The sequence below is a fragment of the Lonchura striata genome, chromosome 1A (genome assembly GCF_050655825.1).
Source record: "Lonchura striata isolate lonStrDom1 chromosome 1A, ASM5065582v1, whole genome shotgun sequence".
NCBI classification, from domain to species: Eukaryota; Metazoa; Chordata; class Aves; order Passeriformes; family Estrildidae; genus Lonchura; species Lonchura striata.
The window spans coordinates 47,886,078-47,905,070 of record NC_140741.1 but is presented as its reverse complement, the minus strand read 5'-3'; the positions used below and the strand labels follow the sequence as shown (position 1 = coordinate 47,905,070).

Genomic DNA, 18,993 nt, shown 5'->3' with positions numbered 1-18,993 from the left:
GCCACCGAGCTGCAAGAGCTGGGTGCTGGAAATGGGAATGGTGAGCAAAGATGTAGCCATTTGTGAAATCTAGAAAGAAAAGGCATTTCGCAAGAAGCCCCCTCCTGTCACTTGATGCACAGCAGAGCAGATGTCATGCCTTTGGGTAGGGCAGTGTCGCTTTGACAAGAGCAAGACAATGTCTGTGCCGAGTGTCTTTATCACTTGAACTTTTCCTCAAATGCTACAAATGCTTCTCGGATAATGCTCCTGTTGGAGGGCACCACGGTAACTTTGAAGACATGCAGCTTTCAAAACACCGCCTGGGTCTACTGTGAGGACTGCCTTTGCCTTAGTGCCTCCACTGAGTGTCTGATTCTCAGAAAGAATGCAGTTGTTCATTTTACTGCAAGTGTAGTCCTTTATTAATCCACACACAGAAGTTATTCTTTCCCAAATTCTCACTCTATGTTCCAAGCAGACATTAATTGAGCTAACAAAGGTACAAAATGCAGCAACAAAAGGTCATTGTGACCTTTTTTGATAAGCTGGAATAATGATTAAACTACAGTGCAGAGGATCCCTAAGAAATAATTATCTGCAGCTTAAAAGTTCCATTAAGGAGAAATAATTCAAGCAGAAAAAAAAAAATATCCATATCCATATCTGCAGACATAAAATACTTTGCTAAGTTATTTGTCTACATATGGATTATTGAGAAAAAATATGCCTAAACTATATCATTAATGTATTCTTAGCTATGATCTTGTGTTGCTATGATTAGTAGGTTATCTGAAAAAATTTGTCTAAAATACAAGACCTTGCTGTGGATGTATGTTCATTATTAATTATGTCAAATGCATTTGGTTTTCCACACCTGTAGTCTACAGTGCCTTAAGGGGTGGGACCCTTGTCTTCAAAAGGTGCCATGGCTGTATAGAAATGAAAAACAAATACAACAACCTGCTGACACATTCCCCACAGTGGTCCTCTGACAGGCCACAGAGTATCAAAGCAGTAAAGTGTCTAAAAGGAGATGCTCATGCAGTGCAAACTGGCTTCTTCTGAGATGCCATGTGCAGCAGGTCCCACCATCAGAGAGGGAACTTTCAGGCCCTCTATTCCACAGCACCACCACACATGACTGTGACATTGTCTTTGTTCTCCAAGCTTGTTACTCTGCCCAGCTTCTCCATCCAAAACTGATTTTATGGCACGCAGGTCTCAGCACTCACTACTCTCTGTCCTGCTGCAATACTGTTTCCCAGGTGCCCTCTCTATTGTTGTCCTCCACACACTTCATTGCATCACTGCTGCATGGCACAGCCACTCATCTTGTGGGGAAAAAGCTCATAAACATCCTATAGCCTGTACCAAATTGATGCTAAGAGCTGCTTTACATTTGAAACCAAGTGATAGTAGAGAGCTCTATATAACTAGATTTGACCAAAAATCCAGAGGCCACTTTAAGTGGTGCCTTTTCCTCAATTTTCTGTTTGCTCTGCCTTTCATCTTTCAAGAATGTGTGGCTCTCAGCAGTCACAGATTTTGGTAGTTAGCACCTAATACCCCAAAACCAATTGCAGATTGTTCAAAGAAAGTATTCTCCCTAAATTACAGTAAGTGTGGAAAATTACAGCAATGAGCTGTAGATATCAAAGCAAAGAGCCAGGTGGTGAAAAAACTTTTTTACCTTAAAATACTCTGCCAGCTTTTACATCCAAAGCTCATGGTAGAGCCATGGCCAGCAGAGAGGCAGGACAACCACAGAAAGGGTTGGGTTGGAAGGAATCTTAAAGATCATGTAGTTCCAACCTCCCTGCCATGGGTAGGGACAAACAGGAGTCCCCAGGAAAGCCTGAAATAGCAGCAGCTCAACATGTCAAACTATGCAGAGGTTCCTATACATGGGGATGCTGCTAGAAATTAGAACTGAATAGCAAAATGGGTCATGATGAGACTAGAACAGTTTACACTGTCACATCTAAATAGCCGTAACTTTTCAAAATCAGACTTATTTCACTTACAACAAGTGAGAATCTTGACAGAAATAAATCCATGGGAGTTTCTTTGACAGGTTTTGGTACAGACAGAGGAACTGCAGTAGCACAGTTGAAATGCAGGAGAACAACCTTGGCAATTTGTGATAACACATTACATTGGGATTCAGACAAGGAGTAAAACAATGTGAAGAAAAAGGCCCTACAGACAAGGCCAAAAATGTAATGAAAAAGGCCCTACACAACCAAGAGTGCCAGAGGCTATAATAAATATCATTAAATTAGGAACATAAACAGTAGAACCGCTCAAGATAGCAGTTTGCCAAGTATTTGTGTTAAAGCTTTAAGATAAGTACTGGGCAGCAAGTTACAGTCTGAAATCCAAGTATTTGCCACCTTTCAAAATACATCCCTGAAAGTGCCACTTGTCTTGAAAGTCAGCCAAGTCTTGACAGGTATTTTAAACAGCAATTTGATCAGATCTGACATTTCTACTGAAAGTTTCATCAAAGTTAAATATCTGAGCTTAAAACTTTGGTCTGCTCTGGTGTTTACTTTCCCAAGCCCATTCTTGCTGCCTGCATTGGCTACACAGACAACACAGCTGCAGCAAGAGGTGATGGGCTGGGGCATTGGTGTGACCCTAATTTTGTTTGGGGCAAAATCAAAGAACATTTACAGTGTGCAAGGGGAGGAAAGAAGGAATGGTGGGGGGGAGCGAGGGTGAGTGAGTGGGAGTGTGGGGAGAGAGGGAGACCAGGGCCTTGAGTCTATAATCCCCATCACCAAACACTCATTCAGTTATCAGAAGCATTTCAGAACCCTTGAGATTAATGGCTGGTGCCATGTAAACAGAGCCTTATATTGGGAAGAACGAGTTACCAACAGGCCAGTGTGCAGCAGAAGATCAAGGCAGCCTCCTGTCCCTTGCAGTCCCTGCCATCCCAAAACAAACTCCTGACATGGGCAACAGTCTGAAAGCCATACTTGCTTTTGTGCCCTCAAACAAGTGCCAGAAGTACCTCCTAGAAGACCTAGAAGAGATGCCAGTGGATAAAATGGTCGACCTGAGTGGCAGGCAGATGAGGCGGCTGCCTGTGCACATTTGCTCTTTTAGGGAACTGGTTAAGCTGTACCTGAGTGACAACAACCTGAACCACCTGCCCCCTGAGCTGGAGCAGCTGCAAAACCTGCAAATTTTGGCACTGGACTTCAACAACTTCAAAGCACTGCCCCTAGTTGTGTGTACGCTGAAGCAGCTGTGCATCCTCTACCTGGGCAACAACAAGCTCTGCAGCCTGCCCCTCGAGCTCCGACTCCTGCAGAACCTGAAGACCCTGTGGATCGAGTCCAACTGCCTGCAGTACCTGCCCGAAGTGGTGTGCGAGCTCAGCCTGCTCAAGACGCTGCACGCCGGCTCCAACGCCCTGCGCAGCCTCCCTGCCCAGCTGCAGCGCCTGCAGGAGCTGCGCACCATCTGGCTGTCGGGAAACCTGCTGTCCGAGTTCCCTCCCGTGCTCCTGGACATGCCCTTCCTGGAGGTGATCGACGTGGATCGCAATTCCATCCGGTTCTTCCCCAGCCTTGCTCACCTTCCCGGCCTGAAGCTGGTGATCTATGACCACAACCCCTGCAGGAATGCACCCAAAGTGGCCAGAGGGGTGCGCAGGGTGGGCAGATGGTCAGAGGAGACCCCCGAGCCCCGCAAGCGATCCGGGGCGGTGATAGAAATCACACTCGACGAGAAACCATTGCTACCTCCTGCTGCCAAGACCGAGCCAGAAGCCGAGCCCTGCTGACCCTCAGCTGCCCCTTTTGGCCATGGTGGCAGCACTCCCACCACTGCCCAACCTCTACCTCTCCCTTGCTTGCTGGTGTCCAGGGAGCACCACACTGCCCGGCAATCATTAGGAGTATGTGCACCAGCTCGGAGATAACGCAACAGCAAAACTCTTGCATAGACACCCGTCTTTGTGCAGTAGCCAGCGCTCTCCCTAGAACAGACTTCTTCCCTCTCCCGCTCTTCCCATGCCAGGACCACACACAGTTCGCAGTAGAGATAAGACTCGGTTTAGATATTTGCCATGGGTGGATTGCATGGAGCAGAATGGACTTGCTGCTCCTCACCCGTGGGCTCACTCTCCTCCCGTGCACCTTGCTGAGGTGTCCCAGCTCAGCTGGCAGCCACTGCTCAAGGTGATCGTCACTGAGCTCCAAAGCAACCCATAGCATTGGTCTCAACTTTTTCTGAAACACAGCAACACCTTGAAGGTTTCCCTGTCTGCTGAGTGGGAAGTGGCAGCAGAGTCCCAGCTGCACTCTCAAGGAAACAGCACTTATGTCCAGGGGGCTCTCCTCTTTCTTCCTGCAAAATTTGTGACAACTGCTTCATTACTGATGAGCACCATTCAAATGATGGTGAGGAAAGCTGTAGGCTTTGCTGCTGGGTTTTGTTACTGACAACATTGCTTCTGAGGGCAGCTGTACAGGATAAATTTTCATGCAAGAGCAAAGAAGAAAATTAAAGCCTGACTAAAAAGAAAAAGCTGCAAGAGCTGCAGAGGTAAACTTGCATGAATAAAATCCAGGGCTGTGAGCTGTCACTATAATCTTGCACATAATCTCATGAGGCAAACCTTACTCAGATTATTTCAGCTGGGTATTTCTCAAGCTTTGCAACTTGGACCATTTCAGATCCCCTTATAAATGCACTTTTTTCTTAAGCTTTGCTTTAATTGACTAACAGAAATCTGGCTCAAAGTGACATTTTAAACTTTAGACTCCATAGCATGGTTGAATTAGGTGACTGGTTTTGTAATTAACAAGGGTGGAAAGTCCTTGGTGGCACACTTTTTGAGAACTGTCTCACCAGCACAGCCTGCAGAAGTGGCAGTTGACTTCCCAGAAAAGGTTTGATTTCATGCCAGTTTGTGACTGCTTAATGTCATCTACATGCTTGAAAAATTATCTGGACATATACAGACTCTGCTAACACTTGCTGTCTTGTAAAATGAAATCCAAATTTGCATCTGGCTGGCACCCATGTAGTGTGCTCCTAGTCAAATTAAATAAAAGTATACTAGAATGCTTTTTTTTTGCCAAGTTAAAAAAATCCTTTTTTGGAATTAACAGCAGATTCTCTATCTAGTCTTGTTCCAACAATTTCTCCCTACAAAAAAGAGAGCAGAACGTGAGTTAGGGGGGCTATTTTAATATCCAAGGTCAATATTTATAAAATATTAAAATATTCCTACAGAACTGAGCTGGTACTGAGGGATGGGGAAGAGCACACTTTCACTGGCTTATCGATGGTCTGTGTTTCACCCAGTCCTCTCCATACAACACTATCACTTCCACAGAGCTGAAGAGTCTCTGTCAAGTATTAAGGGGAGGATTCTGTAAGCAGATTCCCTTCATTTGAAGAAATCTAAGGGAGAAAAACCTTTGCACACGTACTTGCTTCTTTCAGCTTAATCTTTCTGCTTTGGCAGACTTGCCCTGGTGTTTGCAAGGGCCAGAAAGGTCACAAGGCCTGGCGGGCTCCCACACAGACAGGGCCCTGCTTGTCTGTGCTTACAGTCCTCACAGATCTGCATGCAGATTGCTGCAGGAACCACAGGCTTCCTTCCAACCTAGGCACAAAGAAACCAGACCAGTCAAGAAACATGTTGCCTTTGCAGCAACTAATAGAATAGGAAAGTGAATATAAAGACAGGATTCAACAGACATGAAAGAGGGGGAGCAGAGAGGGCAGGAAGTGAATGTTATGGAGCCTGACATATTTTCTGCTATGTGTCCACAATTACAAGTGTTTGTAAAGTCAGCCCAATACTTTATAGATCAACACTCAGACTGTTTAGTCCAGAATGTTGGACTCCCTCTCAAACTGTACATTCCTCTCAACTCCCTTGATCAGAATGCAAAATTTGTGGTGTAAAAAGCTGTAAGATCACTTAGTTGTAGTTCTGGGCATTGATTGAGGTTCTTCAGCCACTCTCTCTCTCTTCTATCATAAAAAAAAAAAAAAAAAAAAAAAAAAAGAGTGTAATATTCCAGTACCACTAGAAAAAGATACTATCTAACTTCAGAGCCAATTTCCAGGACCCCAATTCAAAACCTATGCAGCCAGGACTGGAACACACCACTCACACTAACACAGCAGGTCAACATGAACCAGTGAGCCATGAGGGCTTAGTCACTCCCCGAAGCAGCTGAGGATTTGCACCACAGCTGTCCTCATGGAGCTGCCCTTCCTGGTTCTACAGAAAGAAATACAACTTTGGGAAATCTGATTTTTTTTTGTTGTTTTTATTTCTGTGTATTTTAAGTGGAACCTTGAAGGAACAGAATGAATAGGGATGTTGAAAACCCCTGGTTTATGCACTCCTGAAAGTGAATTCTTCCCCACAACACATAAAGGCTCCAGTAAGTAAAAATGAACTGAAGACAGTGCCAACTGTTTCTCTGAAGCTTCTGTTCCATAACCTCACAAAAACTAGACCATTAAAAAAATTACTAGGTGAGATCTGGTCCACACATCCTCTGGTACTGAAGAAAATTTAACAGGGGCGATGGTCTGGTACACGTTTTCTGGGGAGAAAAAGAAAAATCAGAAAATTCCCACCATGCTGATGTCCACCAGCCCCTCCTCACCCACCCTTATTTTTAACCTTTAGTAAGTACTTTGTGTTCAGTGACAGCTTTATCTCACAGCACAAAAACCAGTACCACCTCAAATCTAACACACCACCCATGCCCATGTTAAAAAAATACCTTGTGATGCAAAAAGCAGTGAAAACTACTTGGTAGCAGGCACCCAGGGGATAACCTGCCTATGAGTGCAATTCTTCTCAAACATTCTAAGAAACATCTAGGCATTTCACTATAATTCTTGCCAAAAGAAAAAAGAAAGCATGATCCCTTACATTTTGATGAGCCACTTGTGCAGATGTTTAGTGGTACCTGGAATTAACTAGGCACTACTAAGGCACAGCAATTTAAGTTTGCTGATGGCTCTAAAGGCCTGATGCTGCTAATGCAGTAAAATTATCTAATATGAACATCAGCATGTCACACGTCAGGTTCCCTTTCAAGTAAAGCATGTTTAGACCAAGACTTTACTCTTCCACAGAAAGACTAATCATGCAGATACTCTGGTCATACCTTGGTGCTGCTTTAATGATGTCATCTACACGAAGAATCATTTCTGCTGCTTCAGCTGCACTCAGTAAAACTTGTCTCTTGACCTGGAAACTTTCTGTTACTCCCAAAATTGACATGTCCCCAATGACCCCCTCTTTCATATCTGGAAGAAGAAATACATTAAGAGGTGGGGATTGGTTTTGTTTTTTAACTCAGCATTTTTTAAGGAAATTATAAGAAACTGAGAGCACAGTAATTTACCTGCTCAAATTAACTATATTGAGAGGGAAGTATTAAATAAAGTCTTCTACCTCAAGACTCCTGATTAAAGCCTAATTTTGCAATTATACACAAACACTTGATGATAAAAACTTTATACACTGTGATGAAGAGACAAGATCCAAACAGAACTCTCAACACTATGCCCTTAGGTACATTAACTTCAGGGCTCTTCTTCACAACTCTGTCGTTGTTGTTTGGTTGGGGTTTTTTTGGGGGATGGGGGGGAAGGGCAAACGGAAGGATGTCTGGTTCTCCTGGGTTTTTAGCTGGTTGCTGGTTTTAAAACAATGTTTTTCTTTTAAAGCTTCCTATAACTAGACTCAGTGTAAGGAAAGTGGTTTTTAGAGGTGAACACCATCCATTTAAGAATCTAACGTTTTCATTCTACTGTCAAAAGCCTGGTATATCAGAAAAGGAACGTAGTGCTGTACACCAATTTCTATGCAAAGCAAACATATCAACATACTCAGTTCTTCCTGCTGAATACGTGTGACAGACATACATGAACAACTTTAATGAGCCTAATGGATCTGGCCAAACAGCAATTCAAACACAGAAGTGAAGCTGATCCCCTTACCCAGTCCATAAGTAGTCTTCCCTTCACTATGAGCAGCTCTGAGCTGAGCAACCAAATCAGCACTGTCATAGCCAGCATTATCAGCTATTATTGTTGGGATCTAAGGGGATAAACACAGGTTGTTTTTGGGACTGACTGTTAGTAAACATGAAACATACTTTGATATTATTAGTTTACAACTGAATTTCAAGAAGATGCTTCAGAAACATGCCAGATGATCTGTTACTGTGATAAGTAAAAAACCTGAACTACTTTTCTAAGAATTTCAAGACTGTTTTAAGAAAGTACCTATGAGGACAGAAGCATGTTAGCAGATTTGTAAGCCCATTTTACATGGACAGAAGATAAAAAAGAATCTTGTCATTTTATCGTTTCAGACAACAACTGAAGAAAATGTTTTCATTTAAAAAGCACAAGTCTGGTAAGCATTAACTACCTGACCATTCTGTTCACTGTTTCCATGACAGCAGTGCAAACTTGCATGTGCTGACTGAAGAGGTAATGCCAAGTGTTACATGCTCTTAAATTTAATTTTCTTGGGAGAAAGGTTTTCCCTAATTCAAATAGCAGAAATTCAATTTCATTCTCAAACTGACAGCCTGTTATCACAAGTCTATTAATGTTTCTTGTGACATTCTCATTTCCTACTGAGGTGCAATCTCCAGTGCAAGACCAGAAACTTGTAGCTAGTACTAGAGTATGAATACACCCAAACAGCACTAGAGCATCAATGGAACAGAAGCATTGCTCTTTCCTAAATCAGTTGTCAACGACGTAAGATGAGATTTTTATGTACTATTTCTGCAGCACTTTTAACTAGCAGGTAAGGTGAGCAAGAACAAATTAGAGGAGGGTTAGCATATGAACATTTACAATTCTGTAACATGCAGAATTACTAAAACACTTTTTTCCTAAGACAAAAAACCAATTTCCCCCTTTGTTTATCCAAGATGTGTTGCTAAACTTCAGTTTTCTACTTTGGACAACCACAACTTTTAAAGTGAAGCAAATATCTCATGTCACAAGTTAGTAAACTTCATGAAACTTTGTCTCTTAGTCCAGCGACCTGATTAATAAACCTACCATTCGTAAAGCCTTAGCAAAGGACTCCATTGCAACAGATTCTTTGCCAGGTGTTCTGACAGCAAGTTCTGCAACAGCATTAGCCATCAGCATCTCTGAACAACCTATTCATTGAAGACACACAGATGTTACATATCTAACCCTCAGTAATGCAAAATGTGTGACATGTACAAAGAATCTGATATTCACCTCCACCATATACAGTTCTTGTGTCCTTCACAGTCTGGGCCAGGACACAGAGAGCATCATGCAGAGACCTCTCTGCTTCATCTAGAATCTGCTGTGTGGCTCCACGCAAAACTATGGTGCAAGCTTCACCTGGAAAGCACAAATGTAAAAGGATTAAAATGAGAAACCAGGACACAAAAATGGGCTATCACAAAGCATTTACAATGGTTTTGTTATTGCTGTGGTCGAGTTCTGTATTATTTAATTCTGGGAGCAGAAGAAAGCATGATGACATTTAAAAGATAGAATGAAATTATGTGCGCAGTGCTATTGCTTTGGTTCCACAACACCTTAATTAATTTAACAGAAAATTAGTATCGCCTCAAAACTCCTTGAAACATTAGAGCACTGGCATTTACTAGAACAAGTAAATGCTGAACAAGCTCTTTAAGTATGACATATTGCTACTTTTCTTGTCAATTGAATTTCCCAAAGCAGAACCCTTGGTTCCCATCCTTAAAAGTGATTATATGTTAATTTACATAACACAAAACATCCACAGTTTCAACCATGCAACTGTGCAAGATTTTTACTCAAAAGCAAGGCTTTAATAAAAACAGTTACATAAACAGTTACAGAATTCCTATGCATCACTGGAAACTGAACAGCATTAGCACAGGGTTAACAAAAATGTTACAATACACCATTAGTGATAAAACACTTACCCATTGCTACTCCAGAGAAATGAATGAGTTTATCTTCTCCAATCATGACTTCTTCAATAAGCTTGCAGCTTCCTAGTTTTACTAGCTCAGGGTGATCAAAGGTTGAAGCAATTTCACCACCTACAAGTGTAAGATCATGAAGAAATCAGAGCTCACAATGAAAGCATCCTCTCAGGCAGGGTCTAACCAAGGGCAGGGGGGGCTCTGTGTGAAAAAAACGGTCTTTGTAATTGCCCCAAAATAAATTTAAATTAACAGTACTGATAAGTCAAGACTTTCTCATGTCAGCATGTGCTACCAGAAACCTTTAACCAATGCTGATAAATCCTTAAAACACCAATGTTTTGTTTCACATCACAAGTAAAATGCTTGTGAATTGTGTCTGATAGCAGAATAAACATTTTTGCTACCATTAAAATGTATGTTTCAAGTTTTCACAGTATTTACTGATTAAAGGTTTATGAAATACTAAATTAAGTCTCCTATGCTTTAAAACTTGAGCTTGTGACAGTATTCATTTTGCCTGCCTGATGATGGCTGAAAGCCAGTGGCCACCATTCTCCTGCATCCCAAGTCTCATTCCATGCTACAGCAGCAATACTCTGCACAATCTGTAAACTGTCATATAATAAACCAAACAAGCATTACAAAGACCAAAATGTCTTTGAAAACAACATCATTCTAGTTATTGTTCTAATTCTTTCCTCTTCCTATTAGAAAACTCTTTACATGTATGCATTCCCAATGCATGCTCAATTATTCCACAGTAGAGTGCAGCACTGCGTAGTTGCAGCACCACAAGAAAAACTAAGACTTGTAGCAGAGAGTTTGTGTAAATTAAAAACTTGTCCTTTTTTCAGCTATACTATTCAAGCCAGTGTGGTCTAATAAGGCCCATCTGCTCTGCATAGAAAGTTTGCTTTCAATTAATTTCAGCATTAAGCAATGTTCCTCTTAATCATGCATTTACCTGTGTCAATGTGCCTATTGATGGTTATCTGCAATTGCTACTTTAATTTTGCTAAGATAAGCAAGTCAATGTCTTTTCCTTTCTCCTGCAAAGCAAATTCATCCTCCTGATCACTTTCAAAGTCAACTATGATGTCCCAGTTAACTATCTATGACTTCAGCAATGAGAATTATCTGCAGCATTCCAGAGGTTTCATTTTCAGCAGTTACTAGAATCACATTTATGCTGACCACTACTCAAAATACCCAGGTTGCTCATGTCATTTGAGGTCCACCTCAAATCAACAACTCAGGCCCACATTTTTAACAAAGGATGACTCTTTAGTCTTCTCTATCATCACAGTCAAACAACAGCCATTTAGAACCAATTGCTACAACAGAATCAAGAGCTGTTAATACTAACTTGTGGAGTTATTCTTTCTGCTGCTACGTTTCATCTTTTTCTTAGAAAACAAACATATCAAAATCTTATCAAGCAGGATCTTAACTGAAAATATTTTTAAAATAGGAAAGAAAATTACTAACTGGCACTAACTTGCTAAATTATGATCCTTTATTCACAGATGTTGAAGAAGTATGTTTAAATAAGTTTTATGTTTACTAATGTTCAAACAAATATTGTGCTCCTCCAAGTTTCATATAGCTCTACATACCTGTGACAAGAGCCAGACGTTCTACACCAGCAAAGTCTGCATGTTCAATAGCCATGACACCAGCAGCTCCAAAGAGATGCTCAGGGTAGTTGTAGATCAGCTGTCTAAAATCAAAACACATCTCACCATCACAAACAGAACAAACCTTTGAAAATAACACAGTAACAAAAGACACCAGATTCTCAGTAGCATGGACACAGAACAATTTCTGAAAGCTACTAAAGCAGTCAATGGATGAGGCATCTGCCACACATGGAATGTTACACAACATGGAGGAAAACGTAGTGACAGGAAAACATGCAAAGCTAAGGAAAAAAAAAATCAAACTATGATGTTTTTTGAAATATCCTTTCTGTGAAGAAACACTACCACACTAAGCACAGGCAGCCATACGCTTTAAGGTCTAAGTCCTTTGATCCTAAGTACCTGCCAGGCACCTAGCTGCCTATTCTAGCAGAGTGAACTAGAACAACATGGAAAGTAATGTAACTTTCCCTTTTTCCTAAGAAATACATACCTGTTAATAAAGCAATTTATTCCATGTTTAAGAATACGATCCACTTTCTCCTTCATTTTTTCTTTTTCTGCCTGTTCTATTTCTGCCACTTTTGCTGTGGAGTCCACTCTAACACGAGAGCCAAAAATCTGAATCAAAGAGAAAAGAGCTCAGTCTTAAAATTCCATTTACAAAAACAGTTTCTCAACAGTAGTTCTGTCACATACCTTAATCTTGTCTGTATCCATACCAGTATTTGCAATAAGAATCTTAGCATTTTCAATTCTTTTTGGCTGATTTACACCAATCTTCTTGTCAAGTAAAAAGCCTGTAGTAACAGAAAGGTCTTGTCAAACTTCGAATTTAAAAAGGAGAGTAACTACTAGTTATCACAAAATCCATCATCTTTAGTTTTCAATTTAATAACATAACAGCGTTTCCTATAAGAAATTTACATAGATGTGTAACCTTTAGCAGCTTTATTTCTCAAGTGCATACACAGTCAACACTCAAAAGCTTACCTTCATCTAAGTAGGAATCAGCCAAACTTCCACCAAGTTTCTTAATGACATGGATAGCCTCCAAATTACCAGAACCTTTCAACCTAAGAACAGCTTCTACAGCTAGTTTGACAAAGTGATCCTTATGGTGAGTAAGCAATTTTGATGATAGAGTCGTTCCCGCAATGTTCATCAAGTCTTCACGGAACTTCACTTCATCATTACTAAAATAAAGACAGTTCAGTTAAAGTGGCAAGTCTGAAAGCCTTAACTACCACTAGCTACCACCCTGAGTCTTTGCCACTTCTTTTAGCCTGTATCTACATGTACCATATTTTCTTTTGAGGAACACTGCACAGAATCCCTCCACTGTCCGAGAACACAACCTTCTATTTGAAATACAAGTTTTGTTAGGAGAATTATTGCATTCAGCTTTAGAAAGTTTGTGCTCCCAGAGTGCTGGCCATGGGAAATAGTTATATTTAAAATGTGAGTAGAAAATCTGAAATGCCAGCTCAGATCTTTGTTCCAGGGAGCAAATTACAGCTTGAATTTAATTTCTGCATATCATAAATAATTTTGAAGCTTCTTTAACTCATTTGGAGAAAACATAATTATTTTTTTCTTAACTGTTAAAATTAATGAACTCAGAAGTACACTGAGAGTTACAGCAAATGGACATTACTAACCCATGATCCACAGCTGCTTTCAAAAGTGCCTCTCTTGAAGCCTTTGTGGCTGCTCTCCAGCCTGCAATGATGGTCTGAGGATGAATCTTCCTCGCAATCAGTAATTCTGCCTCCTGTTTAAATGAAATCAATAATTACTCCCCCCACGAAAAAGTACAGTTTCACTAACTAGAAAAGACATGTTCATTTACAGATGCAACTTAAAGTGCAGTTGAAAAAAGCTATCTTTCTTTTTCTGTGGAACTTGGCAAGCTGACAGATCATTCCTTAAGATGCTCTTGATCCCAGTTACTGGACCTGAGATGATCAGGCTTTCTGACACAGCTCTGCAAGGAAGAATTATGCATTTCTTAAGTCTCTTTCATAGTAATTTCAGGTTTTAGAGTTTGGCAGTATAAATTTTTCTATAAGTATAAAATCCATACAGAACAGTAAAGGAACAGTATGAATTCAGGCCTTGAGAAAATAACAGAATTTAGCACAAATTTTTTTTATGTAAATGGATTTCAGAGGACTGAGCCTCACAATTAAGCAATGCTGCATGCTGCTCAGTGCAATAGTCAGGAAGCAAGCTGTGAGAGTCAACTTAAAATACTTGAGAGTTTATAAAAAATAATATAAGGAATAATAGTCTAAAATAATACCCAAAAAATGATGATGCAATACCTAAGGGTTGTTTTTTGCCCCCTATCAATTTCACCAGCAACAGAGCAAGCGATTCCTTTCTATGCTTTAGGAACCCTTTCACAAACATAGGATAACACACCTCCTACTGGTGGCATCACAGAAGTACACTGACAAACATCCGAAAAAACTAATACATCACCCTCAATAATTCAGCTGCCAACACTGTGACAGATGTAGTTCCATCACCAACTTCATCATCTTGAACCTTTGACATGTCTGAAGAAGGAAAACACAGTATTAATGCTATTTTTCTCATGCATTAATTTGGACAAGAAAAACAAATCTTAACTCTCTGTGTAAAGAGGGAACTCTAAAAAACACCCAGAAAAACAAGAGATACAAATTAAACTTGGCATCCCTCAAATTCCTCCTCTTCATTTACAACCTAGACACCAGTTTCAGCCTGGTGATGGTCAGGATGCTCCCCTCTGTTCCCCATCCTAATAATGGTTATCAAAAGGAAGTACAGCTGGATAGAAGCTCTAAGGTATAGATACAGGATCAGAGACTATAATAACCAGGTCTCCTGCATGAACTGCTGATAAACTGGGAAGCAGCAAAATTATTAGGAAACCTGACATCCAATAGTTCAGGCTCCTGCTTGTCACCAGTACTGGACCACTGGCACACAGAACAGTCACTCACAACAGTAAACTGTACAGAAGTACAGTGCTCACTGAGTGACAGAGATTTAAATCTGGAAGAAACAGAGAACTTCTGTTGCTGCACAGATTTCTGTTTCAAATTTTCCCACTGCACTAGGAGGGGCACACAGCTGTCTTTTGTCCCTTCTGACTACTGGGACAAAGCAGGGTTAAGGGACAAGAAGGTAAAAAATCAGTTTTGAGGAGCAGCATACATCAGAATTTTACTTTTGCAGAATGCTACAACTCTTGCAGTACCCTGCCCTTCTTACTTCAGATTTCTACTCCCCCTCCATTCAATTTTTCACAGTATTTCAAGAACATTTTTCTAAGAACAAATAAAAACTCCACGATAGAGTTACAAATTAAGAAATACCAAGCCTTTAAGAACTCACCTGGGGGAATCCAGAGCTTCCCTCTGGCTGCCCTGGGACCCTGGCAGGGGGTCAGGAACCCCCCTGTACAGAGCCCCGAGAGACACTGTCTCTGATCTCTGTCCATGGAAAAGTTTTCAATCTTACAGGATGAATTACAAGTGTAATTCATCCTGTAAGTGTTTGATATAAGTAATCATTAACATCCTGAGTGTTTGATGTAAGTAATAATTCAGTGTGGCACGGGTGCAAAAGTAAAATTTTAGGATTCTAGATTAGGGGTTTAAAGGGGACAAGATGGAGGAAATTGGGTGTGTCTTGTCCTTTTTCTCCTTCTTCATGACCTCCATATTTCACTGTAGTGCTGGCATTTTTCTATTGGTTTAGGCTGGGGACACACTGTTCAATGTAGGTGACAGATATTGGCACATTATTGTAAATATAGCACATGTAGTTTCTGGTATTTAATGTTTGTAACAGCCCACTGAGGGCAGAGCCCCACACGCTGCCCTGCAGGACAGACCTGCAGCAGGGCAGCAGAACATGTTAGAGATAAGCAAAAATAAACAAGCTTGAAACCAGCAGATGAATTATGGCTTCTTCTTTGGCAACGGGGCAGAAAGACATTTTTTACAATCTTGGAATCACCAATACCACAGATTCCACCACTCACCAACCAAGACCTTGGCAGCTGGATTGTCAACTCCAATAGCTTTCAGGATGGTTGCACCATCGTTGGTAACTGTGACAGAGCTGTCTCTCCCGGTACTTAAAAGAATCTTGTCCTACAAGATGCGAGATTTAGCATACTGCTTGAAAAGGCACTGTAACTATTAAAGCTAAATTAATGGGCATGCCTACTGAGAGCCAGGAACTGTCTTACCATGCCTTTAGGTCCCAGGGTGCTCTTGACTAGGTCACCAATGGCAATGGCACCAACAAAGGATGACTGAAATGAAAATAAATATACCTCAGGGAACAATTTATTTCTATTCTAATAAAATTATTATACATTACCACACAGCTTTTGACATTTTACCCAACCCTTCCACCACTTTCAACAGAGGCTTAACTGAACTTAAGGCAAGATTCTTAACTGCTAAAATTTGATAATCAGATCAAATATACTTGAATCCCCCAGAAACTGTAAGTCTGTCTCAAAGCCAGAAGAAATGCCACTCAATAAATACCAGTTTTCTGACCTCCAGTAGAGGTACTTTCGTTTTGACAATGAAAAGTTTCTCTAATTTTTAGTATAAACACTCCGCCTCCCTTCTGTTCACAGACGTGCAAGAAGAAAAGCCAGTTAGAGAAAAAAGTTCCATATCATAATATAGTGAAAATATTTTTATTAGTAGAAAAGACAAAATTTAATTACCTCAAGTACTACCAGTTTCTTAGAGAATTAAACTTACCAAGCGAGCTGTTTCTGCCTTCTCTTCATCTGCACCTGCCTTGAAAATGTTCACAGGAGCAAGGGAAATTGATGCCTAAAACACAGTTAATGTAAGAATATTGTTCTAGCTTCAGTAAAACTATGTGTTCTAAATCCCTCACTGTAACAACTTAAACAATCGGTTTTTAAATAAAATTACTTCCATACTCCTTTTTGTTGTGATAACAGGTATATTTAATAGTCAAGGTTCTTAAAAATCTGTCTTGCAATTTCGTATCCCTGTGAAGGATCCCCGGACCGAGCGCAGCTGCCCGCAGAGCGCAGCGCACCGAGCTCTGCCAGCCCATCCCTTTCGGCCTGCAGCCCGAGGGCACGCACAACCAGCAGGAACCAATGCAAGTCTATGTACTGGCCGTACTGAGCCTTTAGCATTTTGATACCTGAGCTGAACTCGCTTTTTTTTTGTTTTTTTTCGTATCAATGCAAATTAATCATAGCGGCAACCAATACCCGCCCTTTAGGCCCAACATTTGCAGAGCAGCCAAGGCCTTACATGAAGCAGGATCAAATCCCGAACACTGGTACCGGGGCTCTCGGAGTCGCCCCGCCCCGGCTCCAGAACCTTCGGGCGCCGCCGCCGCGGCACAGCGCGGGGCAACGAGGGGCGCGCCCGCCAGGCCCCGCGCCCGCCCGCCTCAGCGCAGCCCCGCCCGGCCCCGCCGCACCCGGCCCGGCCCGGGCCGAGGCGCCGCTACCGCCACCGCCCCGCCGCTCACCATGGTGCCGGTGCCGCCGGGACCCGCCGTCCGCCCCTCCTTCCGCAGAGAACCAGCGCCGCGCCGCAGCCCGCACGCGCTCCTCCGGAATGGCGGCACGGCGGCGCCGCTTCCGGCCGCGCGGCCTGCTGGGAGCCGCAGTCCGGCCGGCGCCCGCCCGGCGCCCACCGCGCCTGCGCGCCGCGCCTGGGGCGGCGCTGGCGTCTGCGAGCGCGCTCGGGGAGAAACTCCTCACCCCGGGCTGAGAGGCACTGGAACTCCTCACCCCGGGCTGAGGCACTGGAACTCCTCACCCTGGGCTGAGAGGCACTGGAACTCCTTACCCTGGGCTGAGGCACTGGAACTCCTCACCCCGGGCTGAGGCACTGGAACTCCTCACCCTGGGCTGAGAGGCACTGGAACTCCTCACCCCGGGCTGAGGCACTGGAACTCCTCACGCTGGGCTGAGGCACTGGAACTCCTCACCTTCGGCTGAGGCACTGGAACTCCTCACGCTGGGCTGAGAGGCACTGGAACTCCTCACCCTGGGCTCAGGCACTGGAACTCCTCACCCTGGGCTGAGGGGCACTGGAACTCCTCACCCCGGGCTGAGGCTCTGCAACTCCTCACCTTGGGCTGAGGCACTGAAACTCCTCACCCCGGGCTGAGGCACTGGAACTCCTCACCTTGGGCTGAGGCACTGAAACTCCTCACCCCGGGCTGAGGCACTGGAACTCCTCACTCTGGGCTGAGGCACTGGAACTCCTCACCTTGGACTGAGGCACTGGAACTCCTTACCCTGGGCTCAGGCACTGGAACTCCTTACCCTGGGCTCAGGCACTGGAATTCCTCACCCCGGGCTGAGGCACTGGAACTCCTCACCTTGGGCTGAGAGGCACTGGAACTCCACACTCTGGGCTGAGGCACTGGAACTCCTCACCTTGGGCTGAGAGGCACTGGAACTCCTCACCCCGGGCTGAGGCACTGGAACTCCTCACCCCGGGCTGAGGCACTGGAACTCCTCACCCCGGGCTGAGGCACTGGAACTCCTCACCTTGGGCTGAGAGGCACTGGAACTCCTCACGCTGGGCTGAGAGGCACTGGAACTCCTCACCCTGGGCTCAGGCACTGGAACTCCTCACCCTGGGCTGAGGGGCACTGGAACTCCTTACCCTGGGCTGAGAGGCACTGAATGGGCTGCCCAGAGAAAGCGTGCATGCCCCATCCGTGCAGTGTCCAGGGCCAGGTTGGATGGGACTCTGAGCATCCTGGGCGAGTGGAAGGTGTTGTGGAGCTAGATGATTCTTAAGGTCCCTTCCAACTCAAAGCTACTTTTTGATTCTGTGGTTCTGTGATATTCCTGGAGGTCAGCTCTCACACAGGTCAAAAGCATTTTCAGTTACTGATTGTGGCCTCCAGTGTGCTTGCCAGCCCAGCCCAGAGGGCTGCTCTTAGACCACATCTCCAGTTACATGCAGTGAACAGATGCCCTGCACAATCCCACTGAATACACTGCAATTAAATACAGAAAAATTGGTAACTACTCCCATGGCAGCTTTACCAGGGTGAGACAACACTTAAACCTTGCTTTGTCACCGCTTTTCCTCCACACAAAAAGCCTGTTACCTGGTCATATAAAAAGAAAAAAACCCAAACCCAACCTGTATTATTTTGTATGACTCATCTTCAGGAATTAATTCCACCTGGTATCTGTCTTCTTGCTGCTAGGTACTAAACTCTTGGGATATATGGAAGGTTGTTTGTTCTAGATTCAAACAGGCCAGAGAGAAATCCATCCCAATGGAGACAGCAAAAAAGAACATGACTAAAACTCTGCCAACTCTCATCTGTATTGCTAATTTTGTCAATACCTG

General features: G+C 43.1%; 2 protein-coding genes across 3 annotated transcripts; one reads left to right on the top strand and one right to left on the bottom strand.

Moving 5' to 3' along the window:
• The first annotated feature begins 2,832 nt into the window (after positions 1 to 2,832).
• Positions 2,833 to 5,099, top strand: LRRC10 (leucine rich repeat containing 10). The gene has a single exon (XM_021544282.4). It carries the CDS (start codon positions 2,942 to 2,944, stop codon positions 3,776 to 3,778), a length of 837 nt encoding a protein of 278 aa, XP_021399957.2. The 5' UTR covers positions 2,833 to 2,941; the 3' UTR covers positions 3,779 to 5,099.
• Positions 5,100 to 6,266: 1,167 nt separating this feature from the next.
• On the bottom strand, positions 6,267 to 17,245 carry CCT2 (chaperonin containing TCP1 subunit 2). Of its 2 annotated transcripts, none has more exons than XM_021544266.3 (16): positions 17,141 to 17,245; positions 16,384 to 16,458; positions 15,852 to 15,917; positions 15,642 to 15,753; positions 14,090 to 14,166; positions 13,264 to 13,376; positions 12,596 to 12,798; positions 12,302 to 12,402; positions 12,096 to 12,223; positions 11,579 to 11,682; positions 9,957 to 10,076; positions 9,253 to 9,381; positions 9,064 to 9,167; positions 7,981 to 8,080; positions 7,143 to 7,284; positions 6,267 to 6,569 (listed from the first exon to the last, which is right to left on the bottom strand). In XM_021544266.3, exons 1-16 carry the CDS (start codon positions 17,141 to 17,143, stop codon positions 6,539 to 6,541), a joined length of 1,608 nt encoding a protein of 535 aa, XP_021399941.1. In that variant the 5' UTR covers positions 17,144 to 17,245; the 3' UTR covers positions 6,267 to 6,538. The 2 variants fall into 2 exon arrangements, with proteins under 2 accessions (XP_021399941.1, XP_077639643.1); XM_077783517.2 differs by lacking the exon at positions 17,141 to 17,245 and adding an exon at positions 16,918 to 16,959.
• Positions 17,246 to 18,993: the final 1,748 nt, after the last annotated feature.